We start from the raw sequence: 21,729 nt of genomic DNA, 5'->3' as shown, positions 1-21,729 counted from the left end.
CTGCCGTCTTCCCCTTGTAGACCTTCCCTGTCTACTTGCTGGTCTTCATCTTGCTGCATGTCCCGTCCCTTTGGCTCTTCCTGTCCCTTTTTCCTTTTACTTGTGTCTGCACCTTTAGCTCTTCCCCGTGATGCTTCATGCCAGCTGCTCTGAAAAGGACACCAGATCTCGTCAGCTTTTAACATGGATAAGTCCAGTAAAGAGCTATCGGTGTCTCCCTGCAACATAGTCAAATGTCATCAAAACAAATACAATTGTTCATATACACAGATATCACCTTATAGCTGACATACATAGGTGTATTTACTTGAAAAACAAAGTGTTTTTAATATTACATAACTATTTAGAGTGCATAATCTTGGATAATAATAAAGTTGCAATTCATTATGCTTTATTGTATATATTAAAAATGTTGTTTTCTTGAAGACAAATGTTTTGTAAGTACAGTATTGCATTTGATTTTTATTGCTTTATTTACACTGTTTAACTTGTCAGGTGAAGTATGGCGTGTTAATAATTACAGTTAAAGTTAGTGTTTACTAGGGCTGGGCATAGATTAATCTAAATTAACCTCGTACAAAATAAAAGTATTTTTTTGCATAATATATGGGTTTTTGATGTGTGAAAATATTATGTATATTTAAACACACACACATACATACATACATACATACATACATACATACATACATACATACATATATACATATATATATATATATATATATATATATATATATATATATAATAATAATTTTTTTATTTAATCATCGTTTTTTATTTATATATAATTTAGAATATATAAAAATATAAAAAATTATACACATGTAAATGTTTCTTAAATACATACATGAATGTGTGTGTGTATTTATATATACATAATTACACACAGCACAAACTCATATGTTTTTAATTGTAGATGATATTGCTAAGTTCAAAATAATTTTTACTATAAAATAAATAAATTAATCCATAAACGCTTCTCATCTTGTTTTGTCATGTATTGTATATAAGAATATGGCGTATTAAATGGTTTTTGATGGATTATATAGATATGTTAATAAATATCATAACAGTAGAGGGTAGCTGACGTCATCCGCCTGTGAGTTCTTCGTTTATTACATCATCGTTTATTACATCATTCAATTACCTCGTTGCCATGGTGAATGGAATGTTTGACTTCACAAATAGAACGCATATAAAGCCGAACTCTGACAGATTCTGTTCAGATCATTGATTCTCTGAGCGAAAGCGAACGAAATCATTGGCAGCACTTTACGGACTTTACAGTCAGTATACAATTTGTTCCAAACAATCAACCTAACGTCTTTTTTAAAGCGACCAGTCAATTAACACCTGACAGTCCTTAAAATTGACGGAGGCAGATATGTCTACTTCAAGAGATGAGCTAGTGAAGGTCACCGGTGCACGCAGGTTGAACATCTCTGCAAGTGCAGCTGGCCGAATGAGCTTTTCTCTTCCCGGTGCTATTCCGGTAGATGAATGTAGCCCACCATCAGGTTAGTAAATACTGAACTCGTTAACCTTTTGAGCCTTACGGGCCTTTTTTCAATCTGAAGGCTGCAGCCTCCGGAGGCCGCATATGCAGGCCGCATACGTCATCAAGCCTGGTTTATTTAAGTTAACTGAGTATTATTGCATTCGCAAGTCATAACCATTTTACGATTAATTAAGAGTAATAGTCAACTTTATAATTGTTAATATTCTGAATTAAGACCCAGCCTACACATGGGACCTCCGGAGGCTGCAGCCTTCGCATTGAAAAACGGCCACTGTCACATAACTGACTGGAAAAGCTGCCAGACAGCGTCGGAAAACAAACGTTACAACACCAGCTTAAATTTGCTCCGTTAAATGATTATTAGCACAGATAATGAATGCTATATACTACCAGCTTGATTTAAACACGTGCTGTATTGGATATGTAGTGTTATTTTGGGTTTTTGAAATTGATTGGTAGCGCTGTGTGATATTCTAGCCCTTTAGAAAGTTCGATTCAAAGAGCTGTAATTTTCTTAATAGTCAAGAAATGCATCGATTTACAATATTTGTATTTATATTTTAAGATATTGAACAAAGAGTGTGCATGGAAGTACATTTCTTGTGTTTTTTTCCCGATTTGTGAGTTAGTGTGTAAGTCAACAAATCCAACCATATATTATTTTAATCACCGTCTTGTTCCCTTAATCATAACACCATTGAAACACGTTTAAAAAACACACCATGTTTGTTCAAATGAACCCCACCAGTAAGAGACATTTTTTCTTTGTAAAGGTGTCCACTAGGGGTCACTCTTTTATAATGAGTGAATATAGGTAGGAACCTTCCTTCAAGTGACCGGTGTTGCTGGAGGAAGGTGCACACAGTTTTTGTCCATTGCACAAGGCTATGCGGTTGCAAATGGTTACCAACGTGGCAAATTAAATTAAACAGGGCTCTCAAGTTCACACGCCACACTTTGTATTTCTCACGCTGAGAAGAGACGAGACGCAGGCATACGCTGGCAGTTCTAGCGAGTTCAGCTGCTTATGTGCTCAACTTTACGCAGCGCTGCAAGAACTGTCAAGCAGATGACATCAGAGTACCGCGAGAATTCTCGGAGGTGGCTGATTTCAAATCACTCTCGCGTTACTCTGATGTCATCCACTTGTCGTTTCTCGCCTCATGAAGTTGTACACACCTTATTGATGCATCCTACCAGGCAATCAGACAGAAATTAGAAGTTGTTTCTGGTTAAATTATATTATCCCGGTGCAAGCACGTTCGTTACTAACATGGATTTAACAGAGTGGAAGTTGGATGAGCAAGATTTGATGAATGCGGTAGATATAATCCATTTTTAAAGCATTTTGATTTTACGATTCCTGGACGAAACAGACGAAACATTTCCTTTGATCAAGACACTGAGAGCTAATATTGGGGAATAAAACCAAATCAAAGTGCTAACTTAGAGGCTTCATGAAATTAATGTAAGATGCATTTCATCATTAAATGTTCTGCAATCCTGTATGTGTACAGTAAGCTCAAGTTAAAAGAGTACAATTCCATAATCTACTTAAAGTGCTCTATTTTCATGTACTTATTTTGTACTTAATATAGCCTACTTTTTTGTTCTTTAGTACATTCATATGAAATATGCTAAAATATCATTTAAAATGTATTTAGGTACCACTTGTAATACATTTGAACCTATCTTTGTATGAAAGATGAGTACAGGTTTACTTCAATACATTTTTGTAATACAAGATAGTATGTTAAAGGTGCAGTGTGTAAATTTTAGCGGCATCCAGTGGTGAGGTTGCGAATTGCAAGCAATGGCTCAGTCCACTGTTAACTCCTCGCTTTTGAAACGCATAGAGAAGCTACAGTAGCCGCCACCGGAAAAACATGTAATAGACGGAGACAACTTAGTAAAAAAAGTTTGTCCGTTAAGGGCTTCTGTAGAATCATGGAGGCACAAAATGGCAACTTCCACGTAAGGGACCCTCTGTGTATGTAGCTAAAAACGTCTCATTCTAAAGTAATAAACACATAACGGTTCATTATAAAAAAGCTCTTTATACACCCCTGATCACATAGTTTTGTATATTATTTTGCATTTCTGTCAAGAGGTCCTTCTAAAAATTACACACTGCACCTTTAAATGCATTTCAGTTCATATTCATGACATCTCAAAATAACACCAATAAGATTATCTTAAAGCAGGGGTGTCCAATCCTGCTCCCGGCGATGGACTATCCTGCAGAGCCCAGGTCCAACTCCAATCAAACACACCTGCCTTCAATTTTCAAGTAATCTTGAAGTCCTTGATTAGCTGCTTCAGGTGTATTTGATTTGGGTTGGAGCTGAACTTTGCAGGACGGTCGATCGCCAGGAGCAGGATTGGACACCCCTGTCTTAAAGAAACAGTATGTAGGATTGTGGCCAAAACTGGTATTGCAATCACAAAACTTGTGGCTAAAACTGGTACTGCAATCACACAACTGGTGGCCAATACACAACATGACAACATAAACATCAGTTGAGGGCTGCAACTCCACTTTTTAAATGACAATATCCTGGCCATATACCGTTGTTGTGAGTGATATAAGTATTTGAAATGAAAATAATTCTTAATGTCTAGTGACATATCAGGGCCATTTTATGATTAATTGATATAAATTTCTTACATACTGGTCCTTTAAGTACTAAAAAATAAATTTTGGTATAGTGTGTGAAAATAGAGCACTTTAAAGGGATAGTTCACCCAAAAATAAAAATTCTGTCATAATTTTCTCACACTCATGTTGTTACAAACCTTTATAAATATCTTTGTTCTGAAGAACATGAAGGAAGATATTTTGAGGAACATTTGTAACCAAACCTTTAATGAGCCCCATTCACTTCCATAATAGGAAAAAAAAACTATGGAAGTCAATGGGGCTCATTAACAATTTGTTTACAAAACATTATGTGAAATTAAACTGTTAGCAAAAACTTGAGAATTGGGTGGGACCGAGGGGTCGCTGTCACAAATACCCCCTCCCCTAAACGATGTAATCTCACTCCTAACTTTTGGTAAAACTTAAGAGCCATATATTAAATGAATACTCTGAGCATTCAAATGGTGTGTGGACATTGAGTAAATGAAAGCCAAGTGTGCGAGTGAATAACATAACCTACACTAGGGGTGGAACGGTACACAGAAGTCCCCAGGGCCGGCCCTGGGCATAGGCGGAATAGGCAAATGCTAAGGGCGCCGCCGACCCCTTGGGGCGTCCGTGCCCCCAAATTATTATTTTTTTAATATATGTATATAAACATTTAACTATAAATATTTATATATTTATAATATAAATATTTTGCACAAGAAAACAGTGTTATTAATGAATTATTAGCATAGTATCTCGGAAGATCATGCTTGTTAAATAGCTCTGTGGCTATATTGCACTGAAGCGGCAGTTTAAAATATAAACCCAGAATTCAGCGAACGTCAAGAACAAGAAAATGGAAACAACAATGAGACAGAGACGCGGAATTTACATAATGTTACACAGACCATGTTTAAATTTCAATGTTTCTGCACAGAAATACCAACTTGTTCACTTTGTTTGGTATTAATAAGCTGCGCATTGGAGCGCTGGCCGCGGTGCTGAAGACGCGCTCGGACGGAGTACTGGTGGCGGCACAGATATTTACGTGCAACCTATTGGAAACTATTATTCGTTATTATATAATTATTATTTGTTATTTTACTTTATTACTTCCACTTAAGAAGAGTTCTGCACTTTTTTTTCAATATTTCTCTTTATATAAATACTATTTTGTACTTAAAGGTATAGCGGAGGATTTTCTTGAATTTTAGAAAAGAACCGCCTTCTCCACTTTTTAAAAAATGCAATTGCACAACACTCCTGATTGACAACTAGGAGGACCAATAGTCTTGATGATCCACCTGGAAAAAGAAAATCCTCCGCAATACCTTTAAATCTATAATTTCATTATTTTACTAACCCAACTAACTTATCTGCGCTTTCCGATAGGTTGCACGTAAGGGGAAAAGTATAGCTTTCTTCCCCTTGAGAAGAGTTCTGCACTTTTAAACTTAAAAAAATATCTCTTTACAAAAACAATTTTTTTCTTCTATTTAAAAGCTATAATTTCGTTATTTTACTAACCAAAATAATGACTCCTCCGCTTTCCAATAGATTGCACGTAGATATCTGTGTATATGTACCATCACCCGTCTTCAGCACCGCGGGGAGCAGCCAGCACTCCAATGTGCAACTTATTAATACCAGACAAAGTTGGTATTTCTGTCCAGAAACATTGAAATTTATACATGGTCCGTGTAACGTAATTTAAATCCCGCGTCTTGGCCTTATTGTTTTTTTCTTGTTCTTGACGGTCGCTGAATTCAGTGCAGTATAGCCACAAATTTAACAATGAGCACAATCTCCCGAGACACTACAACATGCTACTAATAATTAATTAATAAGAGCTGTTTTCTTGTACACAATTAAATATTTTAAGTTAAATGTACAGTGTAAAAACATGTAAGAAAGACAAGATTTTAACAATGTCAAGATCAAATGCCTGAGTAACAGGGTATTGTGTGTATGTGTTTGTGTGCTTGTGTTTGTGTGTGTTTCCAAAATATTTTCAAAATAAAGAAAAACAAGACAAAGCTGTGCAGTTTGTTTCTGTGTAAGTTTATGAACAAAATGATTGGAACACAATTGTGATTCTAAAGGGCACCAGGTGAAATCTTGCCTAGGGCAGCAAATTGGCCAGGGCCGGCCCTGGAAGTCCCGGTTCGGTTCGTACCTCGGTTCAGGTGCCACGGTTCGATTCACTTTCGATACAATGGAGGGAAAAGCAAAACAAAAATGAAGAAGGCTTTTTTTTTGTACTTAAAGGGGACATATTATGAAAATCTGACTTTTTCCATGTTTAAGTGCTATAATTGTGTCCCCAGTGCTTCTATCAACCTAGAAAATGTTAAAAAGATCAACCCAATAACTTAGTTTTGGTAAACCATTTTCTGCAAGCATGTGAAAAATAGGTCATTGTAATTTGGCCCTTATTGTGATGTCAGAATAAGGTAATACCGCCCCCTTTATCTGCACTATCCAACCACAGCACAACCATTTAGTATGGAGAGAAAGAGAGAGAGATAAAATATTTCACAGCACAATTGAGTTTCAATTGCAACAAACCACCATCATTGTGATCAGTGGTTGCACTTCATCCGCTCATTTGCATTTTAAATGACACACCCAAAACGGCACACTTTTGCTCAGACCTATTTTAGACTTAGTTTTCATCTTAAAAAAAAATCTCATAATATGTCCCCTTTAAGATAATCTTAAAAACATAGGTGTCCTTATTAGTGTTATTTTGAGGTGTCATGAATATGAACTGAAATGCATTTAACATACTATCTCATATTTCAAAAATGTATACCACTTTAAAGGAATATTCGATTTTCTTAAAAGAAAAATCCAGATAATTTACTCACCACCATGTCATCCAAAATGTTGATGTCTTTCTTTGTTCAGTCGAGAAGAAATTATGTTTTTTGAGGAAAACATTGCAGGATTTTTCTCATTTTAATGGACTTTAATAGACACCAACAATTCAACACTTAACAGTTTTTTTCAACGGAGTTTCAAAGGACTATAAACAATCCCAAACAAGACATAAGGGTCTTAAAACAATTGTCATTTTTGACAATAAAAATAACAAATATCCACTTTTAAAGCACAAATTCTCGCCTAGATCCGGTCGTCATGCGCTAGCGTGACCCAACGCAATACGTCATCACGTCAAGAGGTCACAGAGGACGAATGCGAAACTCCGCCCCAGAGTTTACAAATGTGGTGAAAGAGGACCGTTCCTATGTTGTTGTATGTCAACTGATACTAATTAATGTCTTTGTGTCAGTTTATTGTTTACAATGGTCCGCAATTGTGCGTTTTATATATGTAACACGTGACGTCCCTACGTCACTACGCATTTACGTTAGGTCGCGCTGGACCGGACCCAAACGAAAAGTTGTGCTTTAAAAGTGTATATTTGTTATTTTTATTGTCAAAAATTACAATCGTTTTGCTAGATAAGACCCTTATGCATGGTTTGGGATCATTTATAGTCCTTTGAAACTCCAATGAAAAAAAAATGTTACGTGTTGAGTTAAGTATTAATTGTTGGTGTCTATTAAAGTCCATTAAAATGAGAAAAATCCTGGAATGTTTTCCTCAATAAACATAATTTCATCTCGACTGAACAAAGAAAGACATCAACATTTTGGATGACATTGTGGTGAGTAAATTATCTGGATTTTTCTTTTAAGAAAATGGAATATTCCTTTAAGTAATCTTGTACTCATCTTTCATACAAATATGGGTTCAAATGTATAACAAGTGTTACCTAAATTCATTTTAAAAATACATTTTGGCCTTAATTCATATTAATGTACTAAAGAACAAAAAATAGGCTTGTAGGATGAATTAATAGGTGTGTACGACTTCACGAGGCGCTGCAAGAAACGACAAGTGGATGACGTCAGAGTAACGCGAGAGCGATTTGAAATCAGCCTCCTCTGCAAGATTTCTCGCGGTACTCTGACGCTGATGGTGCTGCGTAAAGTTGAGCACACTTTAAAAAAGCAGCTGAACTCGACAGAACTGCGCCTCGTCCATTAATTGTATATTAGCAGGACAATTTATCTCCTACTTCTCAGCGTGAGAAATACAAAGTGTGGCGTGTGAGCGTGTGAACTGACTGAAATGCGTGTGTGTCAAGGTGAATGCGTGAGACTTGAGAGCCCTGATTAGATGTATTTCCACTCACATACCTAACAACTGCTGAACAACGCCGACGCACAGTCCTCGTCTTTTCCACCACTCTCTTGCCTGTACTATTGTAACTGACTGGAAAACTGAAGTTTTGCCAAACTTGCGATCTTAAAGAGGCTTGCGGAGCGTCTAACTCTTGTGGAGCACCACTTGCCATCCTCACTATCGCTGCTCACTAACTGACTGGACCGGTGTCGACCTGAAACTGCAGAGAGCCAGAATGTAGACGGGCTCTGATAGAGCGCATACATAGGCGGAGCTCGGCTGCATCGGCACCAATCAGAGCTTCAGAGCTAAAGCGGGGCAACAGATTAGCTGTCCATAAAGAACACGCGTATCTAACAGTAGTTCCGCATTTCATTAATTAATTTGCACGCAAGTTTTTTTTTCATACCATGTAGTCTATTTAAATTCATGCACCGAACCGTGACCCCCATACCGATTCGGTTCGAAACGAATACATGTACCGTTCCATCCCTAACCTACACCATCCAGCAACCCTCAGCCTGCTTTAGTGCCATAACTGTAGGTCCCACAAACAAATTTAAGTGTTTATTTGTAGCAGATATGTATGTGTTGATTGTGTAAAAAACGATTAATCTAACTTCAATATTTTTTGTTCCCCGGTTTCCCCGCCTACGTGTTTAATAGACTGTATCTCTTACACAATAATGGATGAATCTGAACTAAGAAAACAAAAATACTTTTAAAAGGCTGTTCATTGTTTGTTATGTGTTGCTAACGTTATCATTAGCCTGCACTGCTATCACTCTCTTGCCTAGTATTTTTGTCTTGTTTTCAGTACAAAAAGATGCATTTTCAGTACAAAAGATGCATTTTCTTGTAGGGCAAAATTACAAATATCTAAAATTTCCTAAATCACGAACCATTTTCTTGATTAGCAAAATTACTCAAGAAAATACATTTTTTTGTATTTACATAAAACAAGCAAAAAAATCTGTTTTGAGAATTGTCATTATTTTTTATTAAGTGTTTAAGTAAAAATGTAATTAATTAAAAAAAAATTATTTCCCCATTGGTAGATTGTTTTGCTTGTTTTAGGCACAAATTTACTTAAATATAAAATGTTTATTATTTAGTCTAAAAACTAGATTTATTTTGCTAATCAAGAAAATGCTTCTTAATTTAGAAAGTCTTAAACATTTGTACTGAAAAGAAGACACAAATAGTAAGTAAGGAAGTCATTTTTGCCTTGCCATGATACGCATCACGCTACAAGAAAAAGCTCAAGGCTCAAAGGGTTCAAATAGATCATAATGTCAAAATATCTCACTAACTGTTTATAATGTGTTGTTTATGTCTTATCTCTCCAGTTGTAAGACAGAGTACCATCTTGTCTGATTCAGCTGGTGGGCACGTGACAGGCAGCAGTGCAAGTGGTGTTCAACGGAGGTTGAACATCGCTGCACCTGCAGCCAGTTACACAAGATTTATCCTTCCTGGGGCTATAGAGAAGGAAGAGGAGGATGAGTGCAGCCCAGAAGGTCAGTCACACCATAGAGTGCCGAAGTCATGACGTCACTTTGTAGGCCAACCCGGAAGTTAGCGGGGCATAGGTTCCCTCGATCGAAAAGCCATTCATTTTTCCCATAGACTTTTGGAAAATCGCAAAAAATAAGATCTGTGTTCAACAAAGAGTTATGAACCTTACACGTTTTGTCTATCATGATAATCTTTATAAGTTAAACGAAAATGTATACATTTTGAAGCCTAAATAAAGCCGTCAGATATAAAATGGTAACGGTATGCTATAAACGGACTACAGCGCACCGGTCGCGGATCAACGTCATCATCAAGCTTCCTCAAACTTTATTTAAAAAACACGCTCGCTCATTGTGATCTGCGCTGTTTATGGACACTTATCTACTTTTTTATGAGAAATATTGCGTGATTTTTTGTTAATGTTTTATTTATTTATTAGTTTAATTATTTCGTTTGTTTATATAAACCTTAATATTATCATTGTGCCCCAAATAAACTTTAAAGATTATCTTTCACTTTATTATGTTTGATTGTATGTTTGTATACCATTTGCTAATTCGCCAGAAAAAAAAACATCTCAGAAGCACTAGCTATTGCCGTATCAATTTCCAATCTTATGTACTTTTTCTTACTTAGACGATAGAAAACCATAGATCGAGGAGAGAGAACCACTATAGCCTAAATCTGGACATAACAGTGCAGCTTAGATGCTGGTTTACTTACCGGTATTGTAAGGGCCAGCATGAGGGACAAGGTTTATCAAGTCTCATTAAGTAAAACTATGGAGAGATAGAGGAGTTATAATAGTGTTCTATGTATTTTTAAGATAACTATACAATCTCTGAACAAACAGAACACAGTTAAATTCCAAACATTTAATATAAGTGTTATATATAATTATATATGTTGAATTTAAAAAGAATTGTCCAATAGCATCAATGCTTAAATACAATATATTATAATTAAACCATATATGTTCCCTAAATAAACCATATATACTAATTTTGCTCACATTTTCTATATATTTTTACCTGGTAATCCACAAGCCCCAATGTGAGAGCCTGTGTAGTAAATATTATCTTACATTACTGTGAGCTGACTGGTGTATAGTTACAATAGTATACAATAGTTTAACATTTAATTTTTGGTATTTGTTAGACAAGTGACTTACAGTGCATTCAAGCTATATCAGCGTGTTCTCTGGGAATTAAACAAAAGTTAACAAAATGCTCCAATCACTGATCCACAGAAACATTGCAGCAAGTTTTCTAGTAAACATCTTTATTTTCATAAAATAAGTAAACTGAAAACAAACTATATACTATATAATTCACATGACAAGTCTCTACAGGGAAAGAAAGTATTTTTGCAACACAATGTGAATGCCCACATGGAAAATGCAAGTGCAAGTGTGTATAGTTGTGGCGAATTTTAATCAAGGTCCTCAAGGATGATATCTTTGGGTCTCCTCCATCCAGCAAAGTACGTCATGGAATCCTCAAAATGAGCAACATATTCACACACAGCACTGAAAGTATCTCTATCTCGCAATCCTGTCTCCATTCGATTCACACTTTCACTCATCTGAAAGGCTGAACACCTGTCATGACAGTTACTCGTTAGTCTTTGAGAAGCTGAATCTCTGTTATGTAATGCTCTAACTCAATCTCAAGCTGGATTCTTCTTCTTCGTCCAGACTGCAGCTCTTCTTTAGTTGTGCTTTTATTTGGTTGTTCCTCAGAATTGATATTGAGGGTTTGATCAGCCGGAGATGGCTCATCATCTTTGTCAGCCATAAATTGTAGCCATTTCCTCCTCTTTATAAATGGGTGGTGGAACATTTTTAGGCACATCAGCCCTATCCCGTCTCAGGGAGTATGAATGATCTTCCAAAATTTGTCCAGTGGGAACATCATTTGTGGATATAAACAAAACGGGGACATTTTATCCCCTGCAGGAAAATGACAGCAGATGCGAGAATGGACACTGGACATACGGTCAGCTCGTCTAAGGATAAATTCAAAATAAGCAGTGTTAGTTTTATGGAAGTTACACCTTTACAAATTAAAATTACAAAAAATCACACGATAAAATATTTGTATTAAATTAGAATGGAGTTTTTCAGCATTTACATTAATCTTCTTCATTGATCCGTCCATGTTTATATAGCACATTCAATATAGTTAACATTTACTACTAAAATAACAAAGATTAATATCATTGTTGCCTAATGCCTAACTAGTGCTGTTTACAAATACAATCATTATTATTAGTGGGTAAAGCAAAGTTGAATAAAATTCAATAAACCAGGTATTATTTTGAATATTATAATTAAACACATTTCTCGAAGTAATGTTAGCCTTTAATAAAACTGCAGCGGATCTAATCTATTAAACAGCAAAGTAAACAAGCTTTAAGATATTTTAAGAGAAAGACACAGGTAAGTTATTTTAGCTGTTGATTTTGTTATGAAAAACGTTTATTCTTGCTAACTTAGCCTTTTTAATTCCATCTGACCGTCAAAGTATCATATCATTCGCGTGTTGAGCAATATGCACCAAGTTTGGTCGTGCATGGCCACATTAAGGTAGTAAATATGGTGTTCACATGGAAATCATCGTTGTGTTAGCTTACCTTACGGCACGAACAGTCTCCGCTAAGGAACATCGGACGGTAAACGAGCATCTTTCATCGACGACTTGTGGTTGCATCTCAAAACAAGTCAAACTACAGTCTCTCCACAGTACAACAATATTTGGAAAAACTACAATTTGAAAAGACTAAATATATAACGTTATGTATATCAACTGAAAGGTAAACTTCTGAGAACGTGAGGCTGAAAGGCTAGTGACAGATATCCTGTCATGATGACGTCTAAACTATTAGCAACTTGTTAGCAACCACCGTTTTTAAGGCACAATAAAGTTTAAAAAAATCACAAGCAGATTATAACTGGTGTATTTTATGTCATAGAACAAAACGTGAAAATATTTAGAGGTTTTGATAACCACAGACCTTATTTCAGGCGATTTAGCAAAAACCCATTCAAAAAACCCATAGACTTCAGGGCGAGGGAACCCGTGGTGCTAAAATGCTACCTCACTTCCGCGTTTTAGCCTACAAAGTGACGCCATTACTTCGGCACTCTATTATTGACACCTCAAATATAATTAATATCAGGGGGAGATTTTTTTGTACACACAGTATAACATTCACATTTGTACAGCCTGTATTGGGTGATTTAGTTGATGATGATTTAAAAGAATAACATTTAAATGAACTATATGAGATTTTTATTTCTGTGTAGGATAATTTATGTATGTACTTTAGTTTTCACCCTCATAAGCCCAGATTTTCCTGTTTACATAAGAGGTCAGCGGGGGTCAAAATGACCCCAGAAAAGAAAAAATTCACATAAATTATTATCTAAATTTAATTTAAATTATTTCAAGATATTGGTCTAGATGTTATGTGCTGAATTTGGCCATCTGCTGGTTAGAAAAAACATACAAGATTTACAGATTAGGAAATAAATCATTTTGACCAGCAGATGCCCGTAGAGACCCATTCATTTCACTGGATGAGGACCATTTTTGACAGAATTTTTACTTTAAAGTGGTTGTGGAAATTTAAATTTACCAACTTATTTATATCAGCTCAAGTACATTTCAAAACATATTTTTTCAAAATACCACATAAACTGTTTCTATAGAGTAAACTGTGTTAGAGAAGTTTATCATGTGTATGTCTTTATGTCCACACAGCTCATGGATTCATGGCCGGCAGCGGAGAACGAGACGCTCAACGGAGGTTGTCTGTCTCCTCATCTGCAGCTGATCAAGAGTCTATTGTGTCTTCTGAGGATTCACAACACAACACAACACACACTATGGGTATGAGCCTCAAATATAATGCAACAAAAATACATATATTAACTTAGCTCTGCGAAATTTAAAAGACCACTACAATTTGCTTTTATTTTGCCTTTATCATTTGAAGAGTTTTGTTGCAAAATGAGATTTTTCAGAAATCTCGTTTTTTTGGATGTGCATTCCAATTAATTTCAATTCAACTGCAGTCGGTTTGTTTTGATTTAAACCTTCATAACTTAAAAAATACAGCTAAGTAGCACCATAAAACAAAATAATAACATGATAACATAATAATAAACATGTTTTGACAAAAATGTTAAAGCCGCAGTTATCTCGTTTTGCAAAGAAACTCTTCATTTCTTGTATGGTCATTCCAGTGTTTGTTGAAAAAAGCAAACCTCAGTCACCCAACAGTAATAAAATATGTAAGAATATATGCAAGTTAAAAAGTACAGAATGAAAACGTTTTGCTCAAAATGGACGTTTTGCTCAAAACGGACTTTCTGTAGTAACATAGAGGACGTGCTGAAATAGTCGATTTGGCAGATGATCATCATGTTTATAATGTTTGACGCAGATGTTGTTGATCTAAATGCCCTAATATTACTAACATTTGTGCTTGTCAATTTACTGATATTTGCGACATTTAATGCCTAAAATAATGTCTTTAAGTTGTGTTGTTTGTTATGGAAAGGAGATGTTGTTCCTGTGTTTTTTTAACGTCTGCGTTGTTACCGAATCACCTTCAGAAGTGTCCATTCCCATCTGTGCAGTTTTGAATTCGCACTCATGCTAAGTAGTCCTGTTTAGTAAATCTGGTCCTATGTTTTGAATTTTTGTGTTTATGGATTTTGCCAATAACTAAGGTGGGCAGTAACTGCCGATAACTGATAAAAAAACGTTAACTGAATTCAAACACAACACAAAGTTTTGTTAAACTTTATTGCAAAATTAGAATACAGAATTGTCAAAATAATTTGTACTTTAAAATAAAAAAAATTATATATATATTTGTATTTATTTATTTATTTACTATCAACAAATCTTAAAGCCAATTAAAATAACTTTATAAATGACTTTATAAATGCATAAAGAAACTGCGTATCTGTGCAGCTCGCATAGTATAAAAAAGACGCTGCCTAACCCTTTCACCAAAAATCGATTTCACTGTCGAGTCCTGTGAGCACATTTATCTTATAAAATCAATTATGATAAAAATGAGCTGAAATCAGACCTTAACTGTTTGTACTTTTCTCTTGGCTGCATGAAGGCTAAATGTCATTCTCTAATCGGACGATTTAAAAACGCAGCAACAATCAAGACATGTACACATTGTTTCATATTTGTGTGTTGTTGTTTTTTACATTTTTGCAGATGAACGATAGTTATTGTTATCGGTTATTGTTATGTTTTGTTTAAATATGTATTAAAATACGGTGGTGTGAGCGGCTGGGATTTTTTCGTATAAATACAGATTTCTGTATTTTATGACCTTGTTGGGATGACTTGTCTAAATCAAGTAAAGCCAATGGGTTTTATTTTTGTGAAGGTGGTATGCATGATGTATTTTTTGTAGAGGTATGTGCTGTTTGTAGATGCGAGCCTCACCGTCATCAACATGTATCCGACCGGCAGGTGACCGTACCACGAGAGTGATTTGAGAAATTATAAGGAATCTGCTTTCGAATCGCTCATCAGTCGAGTCATCGTTCTAGTATACTACACAAAACGCTGTAAAACCTTATTACTGACGCATCAGAATTCTACATTGATATCAATAAAACATATACACTGCACAAAATGATTTTCTTACTTAGTATTTTCTCTTGTTTTCAGTACAAATATCTAAAAATTCTTAAATCAAGATGTGTTTCCTTGATGAGCAAAATGACCTAAGAAAATATGTCTAGTTTTTAGACCAAAAATATCAAATTTAAGTGATTTTGTGCATAAAACAAGCAAAAAAATCTACCAATGGGGTAAGCACATTTTTCATGAATTTTTCTTGAATTTAGTGTTTAAAAAATGTTCAAGATATTTTTGCTTACCCCATTGGCAGCTTTTTTTGCTTGATTTATGCTTAAATGACTTAAATTTGATATTTTTGGTCTAAAAACTAGACTTATTTTCTGGGGTTGTTTGGTCATCAAGAAAAAGCATCTTAATTTAAGAATTTTTAGATAATTTTACTGAATACAAGACAAAAATACTAAGAATTTTTTTCTTGAAAATAATTTTTTGCAGAGTACATTAATAGTTATTTCTGATTTATCTTTTGCATGAGTTTTATAAGCCTTGCAAATGTTAACAATTAAGCGATTTTAGACTGTTTGAGTGCCAAAAATGCTAAAGTGAGCTGTTTTCTAAGCTTGTAGACTAGTCCGCGTGCGAGAAGAAATCAAGCGTGTTAAAGTTCTCTCACGCCAAGTGAAGCCCACAAACACTCATGCAAGGAAAAGCATACAATGCCCATGTTAATGTGAAACGATGATGATGATGATGATAACTATCGCCAACTACCGTCATGAAAGCCTGCTATTAGCGATATGTCTGACGACACGATACTATCGGCACAACCCTGGTGTAGACGGGCGCACACAGTCAAATGGACAGAAACTCTAAAGCCACTTAATGATCATGAAAATCAAATGAGTTTTAGTGGCTTGAAATGCAGGAAAAATATATTTGTGTTAACTCTTTCCCTGCTATTGACAAGTTATCTCGTCAATTGAGAAAGCACTTCCCTGCCAATGACGAGTTTTTCTGGCAAACTCATGTTTCTGCTATTATCCACTGGGTGGCGCTCTTACACATCTTATAAAACACTAAAGCATTTACTCAGTTCAGAATAGTAAAAACTCAGTGTATGTTTTGATTATCATTTTGAATGAAAGTCCTTTACAAAAACACAATTAAAACAAAAAAATTCAACATTTGGTATTTTTGACGAAACCTACCCATATTTGAGAGGTGATAAAAAAGAACAAATGAAGATAGGATGAATTTTTTTTGGAAGCATAGGGTCTGTTCCTTCCTTTGATATATTGTATGTTTATATATTTAAAGAAGAATATTTTCTGGAAGGAACTTTACACTGGCAGGTATCTGATAAGTGTTATATGATTATCTGTTTTTTTGTCTTTTCTATCGTTTAGAACAAAAAACAAAATCACGAAAAAAGAAGGAAAAGAAGGAGAAGAAGGGAAAGAAAAAGGGAAAGATGGCGGCTATATGCTCTTTCTTCCAAAATACATGCCAAGCTATTTTGCAAGCCTGCTGTGTTTGCCAAAATGAGGACGACTTGGATCCATCTGATCCAACTGATCCTCGGCCAGGCCCATCTGGCCTGAAGCCAAAGGCCCGGAGTGATCATGCCGATCTACTCAAGCCAACGGGCTGCCATAAACCAGGCTGTTGCCACCCTGGTTTATTAAATACCTTGGAGGAAACCAACCTCCAGGAAGCGGCTGATCCCAACAATGGTCCATTCGACCGGGAACGAGATGCCCAACCGGATCAGTTTGATAGTCAGTCATGCCTTTCTGGCCTGCAGAGGGCCCGTTACGATAATCGGCAGGATAGTCCCTTCGGACTCGAGCCGGCGGGCTATGAAGGGCCAGACTATTGCCAGTCTGGTCCAAGTACCTTGGAAACAACCGAGTTCCAAGAAGCGGCTGATCCCAAAAACGGTCCATTCGACCGGGAACGAGATGCCCAACCGGATCAGTTTGATAGTCAGTCATGCCTTTCTGGCCTGCAGAGGGCCCGTTACGCTAATCGGCAGGATAGTCCCTTCGGACTCGAGCCGGCGGGCTATGAAGGACTAGACTATTGCCAGTCTGGTCCAAGTACCTTGGAGACACCCGAGTCCCAAGAAGCAGCTGATCTTGAACATGGTCCGTTCGACCAGGAGCCAGGTGCTCCGAATGATCATGCTGATCCTCAGCCAGGTCCATCTGGCCTGGACTTGAGTGATGAGGAAGATTTTCTGTTTGCTGGTGAGTATACTGTTATTATGTCCTGGATTTGAAAAGTATCAGTATCATTATGAAAGTATCAGTATAGGACGTAGTTTTTATAAAGGATATTTAAAATACAGTAGTTCTCAACAAGGGTTAAAAAGTTTTATAAAGAATTTATTCATTACATATTATACAGTTTTTTTGGCACAGTAAAACTATAACATCATAGTCCTGTTAAGAGAATGAATTATACATGAAAATCTTCTGACGTAAACAAATTTCATCATTGTTCATTATAGCTTTTTCTGTAAGGAATAGTTGACGACGGGCCATTGAATTATTTGACAATAATGCACACCCAAGGTGCAATGTGGCACGACGCGAAGTGTGCATTATTTTCAAATAATTCAATGGACCGGAGTCAATTATTCCTCTTATACCACGATTACCATAAGCATTGCTCTGGTGCCTATTTTAAGACATTTGACAAGTTATGTGTGCGGTTATCAGAAATGAATGCATACCCACGGAACATTTCTCAGCCAATCAGAATACAGCATTCAACAGACCCGTGGTATAATAAATTATAATTACCCGGGTAATATTTGAGGAGCTAAGATGCAAAAGCACCTAAACACCACCTCCATCAATGATATTAGTCGAATGATCTCGCCACATATTATATGCACTGCAAAAAAATTATTTTCAAGAAAAAAATTACTTAGTATTTTTGTCTTGTTTTCAGTAAAGATATCTAAAAATTCTTGGATTAGGATGCTTTTTCTTGATGAGCAAAGCGACCCAAGAAGATAAGTCTAGTTTTTACACCAAAAATATCAAATTTAAGTTATTTTGTGCATAAAACAAGCAAAAAATCTGCCAATGGGGTAAGCAAAAAAATCTTGAACATTTTTCTTAAACACTAAATTCAAGAAAAATTTGCTTATCCCATTGGCAGATTTTTTTGCTTGTTGTATGCACAAAATCACTTAAATTTGATGTTTTTGGTCTAAAAACTAGACTTATTTTCTTGGGTTGTTTTGCTCATCAAGAAAAAGCATCTTAATTTAAGAACTTTTAGATATTTTTATTGAAAACAAGACAAAAATACTAACAATTTTTTTCTTGGAATTCCTTTTTTGCAGTGTGATCATCCAATACTTTCACATCAAATCCACTTAATTTCAACCCGTTCAGAGTACAGTTTTTTACCAGAATTCATTACCAAGAAAACATATCAGACACATTTTTTTTTTTATTATTTAACCTTTATTTTACCAGGTAGGCACGTTGAGAACAATTTCTCATTTAAAACGGCGACCTGGCCAAGATAAAGTGTCGAGTGCAAACAACAAATAGTTACCCATAAATAACAAGACAAATTTACAAAAAGACAATACAATGTACAAACTTTCGTAAAAACTACACATCATTGCATAAGCCCCAGATAATAAGTAAATGGCTACCACAAATAAGTAATCAGAGTTAAAATGACAAGCAGTAACATACAAACAACATGATAAAAGCCAATACTGAGGTAGTGTAGTACAATAAAATATAAAGTGACAGTACAAAATTAACACAAACAGCTATGAGTCAGTAGGTTAGATATTAATCTCTTGAAAGTAATCAGAGGGACCAAAGATTCGAGCTTCAAGGATTTTTGTAACTCATTCCAGTCATTACATGCAGAAAACTGGAAGGAGAGACGACCGAAAGAAGTACGAGCTTTTGTGGCAGCCAAAGAGATAAACCTTCTTGAACGAAGATTTATAGAAGGAGTGGCTATAGTAATTAAAGACCTTAAATAAAATGGAGTTTTGCCTAGAAGAGTTTTATAGATAAAACAATACCAGTGTATTTGTCGTCGAATATGAAGCGAAGGCCATCCAACTAATGCATAAAGATTGCAGTGATGAGTGCTATATGGGGCATTAGTAACAAAACGGATAGCACTATGGTACAGTACATCCAGTTTCCTGAGAAAAATGTTTGATCGGTAAATCACGTCACAGTAATCTAATATAGGAAGGATGGTCATTTAGAAATAATTTAGTAATAATAAGATTAATAATCTGTATAAAGTCATGTTTGATTACATTGTGATTAAATAAACATTGAAACACAAACATCATATAGTGTCATTATTGTTGTAGTCGTTTATGTTTGTGAAACATTAAATATTTTGCATTTCCTTTAAAAATATTTTAGCAGTCAAGGAGAATCTGATGAAGATTTATCAGTAGCAGCACCTTATCCTGTTGACCCTGCTAATGACCAACAAGTTGAACCATTTGGATCAAGACCAACTCCTAATTGTGCGTCTACCAGCTATCTATATATTAATCTTATAGTCTTGTTTTATTATGCATATACCGTTTCCATATTCTTTGTTTATCTTTTCAGTCAAAAAAGACAAAAGAAAAAAAAAATCAAGCATCTTCTTTGTTAACAGATTGGTTTTGCATGTTTTTTAGGGTCTTTCACTTCTCGATATCAAGTGGTGCCAAACTGGTTGCTTGGATCAGGGCAAACAGGAAGGATTTTTGCTGCGATTCGTTTTTCTGATGGCGAACGGGTAACATTTATTATTTATTTATCAAACTATTTGTCCTTTTGTAAACCAGTGTCCAGTGTTGAGATAAATTAAAGACCGTAATGTTAAATATAACTAAATTAACTTTTGCAGGTGGCGGTCAAATGTGTAGCAAAAGATAAATATAAAAGCCAAAGATCGGTAAGTGGCAGAATTTTATGGACATATATTTAGTTGTTTTGGTGTTTACTAGTTTAATTATGACTTTTTTTCTCTAGCCTGGCTTTCGCACGCCCGTGCCACAAGAAGTTGCAATGATGTTGGAACTGCAACGACACCCTCCCCTGTGCACTCGCATGATACGTATGCACGAGTGGTTTGAATTTCACGATGGATACATCGTCGTTTATGAAATGTTGTCACATCCCTGGATGAGGCTGGACAAATTCTTGGAAAAACACCACGATCGGATCAGCGAGAGAATGATTAGAGACTTATTTCGTCAGTTGGTGTTAGCCACCAAATATTGTTGGGAGCACAGGGTGTACCGTTTATTTTCTTTCCTAGAAAATATAATGGTTAACATCAAGACCATGAAGCTTAAGCTTTGTGGCTTTGGTGGAGGGCGTTTGGCTCCCGTTAGTTCCTGTGAACCGCATCTGATTGGTAAGTGACCTTTTTGAGTTTCCCAGAAATAAATCCTAAAGTCATAACGCAGAATTGTAATGCAGCCTTGGAATTCGGTGGACCGAATGCCTTTCACTTCAATGTTTTTGATCTGATGACTGTAAATGAAATGTTTGGCTAAACAGATCCAGAGCCTGACAGCAGACCGGAAAAGCTGCTGATTCCTCTCATGGCATTGAGAGATCTTTTGAACTTCATGGTTATCTACAGCGAGACCTTTGCCGATGGGGAACTCGTTGTATCTGATGGTAAGTGAAAAGCACTATTTTATTTAATAAATATCATTTCGTGTACAGAGGCTTAGATTTTAGCCAAATTCATCTTTCTTAAATTGACAGACGATGAGTAAAATCTAGATGATGTATTACAGCAAAACATATGGGACTGCCTCTGTGTGCTCACTAAGTTGCTTAATCTATTTCATGTCTTTCCAAAACAGAATGCCGTGAGCTCTGCCATCATTTAGCGGTTTACCGTTTCCATGACGCATTTGACGGAATCCTAAGACATCCATGGATGGCACAAGATGAATGGTCCTACACAGGCAGGCCAGTCACAAGATTTTCTTTGTGAAGAAAAACACTGATGCTTCAGACGCACCAGTCCCCGTGCCATCCGAAATCAAGCCTGATGCTTTGGATTCCAACCTGCCACGGAAACACCCGCAATGGGCCTTAAGCCCTGACGGTAAGGCCACTTTCAGTTTTGCATTAAATGTTATTTTGTAATCCTCTAAGAATGGCTTTGAAGACTAAGTAAAGCTGATAGCCTTTTTTTATAAGATGAACTTTTCCCATCTGGATCAGTTC

The 21,729-nt window shown here is 35.9% G+C and overlaps 3 protein-coding genes across 4 annotated transcripts in view; 2 read left to right on the top strand and 1 right to left on the bottom strand.

The window, feature by feature from the left end:
• The window catches only part of LOC129417049 (uncharacterized), a 74,270-nt gene that overhangs the window by 43,300 nt on the left and 9,241 nt on the right, over positions 1-21,729 (bottom strand). For both annotated transcript variants that reach the window (XM_073869883.1, XM_073869885.1), the window contains exon 4: positions 113-149. The gene's annotated coding sequence lies outside the window, so the exon portion shown is untranslated. The remainder of the gene's footprint in view (positions 1-112; positions 150-21,729) is intronic.
• LOC141365200 (uncharacterized) lies at positions 13,607-17,877 on the top strand. Its single transcript, XM_073869158.1, has 2 exons — positions 13,607-13,756; positions 16,891-17,877. Exons 1-2 carry the CDS (start codon positions 13,639-13,641, stop codon positions 17,763-17,765), a joined length of 993 nt encoding a protein of 330 aa, XP_073725259.1. The 5' UTR covers positions 13,607-13,638; the 3' UTR covers positions 17,766-17,877.
• On the top strand, positions 19,770-21,603 carry LOC141365396 (uncharacterized). Its single transcript, XM_073869876.1, has 6 exons — positions 19,770-20,015; positions 20,175-20,275; positions 20,387-20,434; positions 20,512-20,899; positions 21,046-21,168; positions 21,360-21,603. Exons 4-6 carry the CDS (start codon positions 20,548-20,550, stop codon positions 21,491-21,493), a joined length of 609 nt encoding a protein of 202 aa, XP_073725977.1. The 5' UTR covers positions 19,770-20,015; positions 20,175-20,275; positions 20,387-20,434; positions 20,512-20,547; the 3' UTR covers positions 21,494-21,603.

This window comes from Misgurnus anguillicaudatus, chromosome 7, assembly GCF_027580225.2.
Source record: "Misgurnus anguillicaudatus chromosome 7, ASM2758022v2, whole genome shotgun sequence".
NCBI classification, from domain to species: Eukaryota; Metazoa; Chordata; class Actinopteri; order Cypriniformes; family Cobitidae; genus Misgurnus; species Misgurnus anguillicaudatus.
The sequence above is the reverse complement of the archived record's forward strand: the minus strand, read 5'-3'. Positions and strand labels throughout refer to the sequence as shown.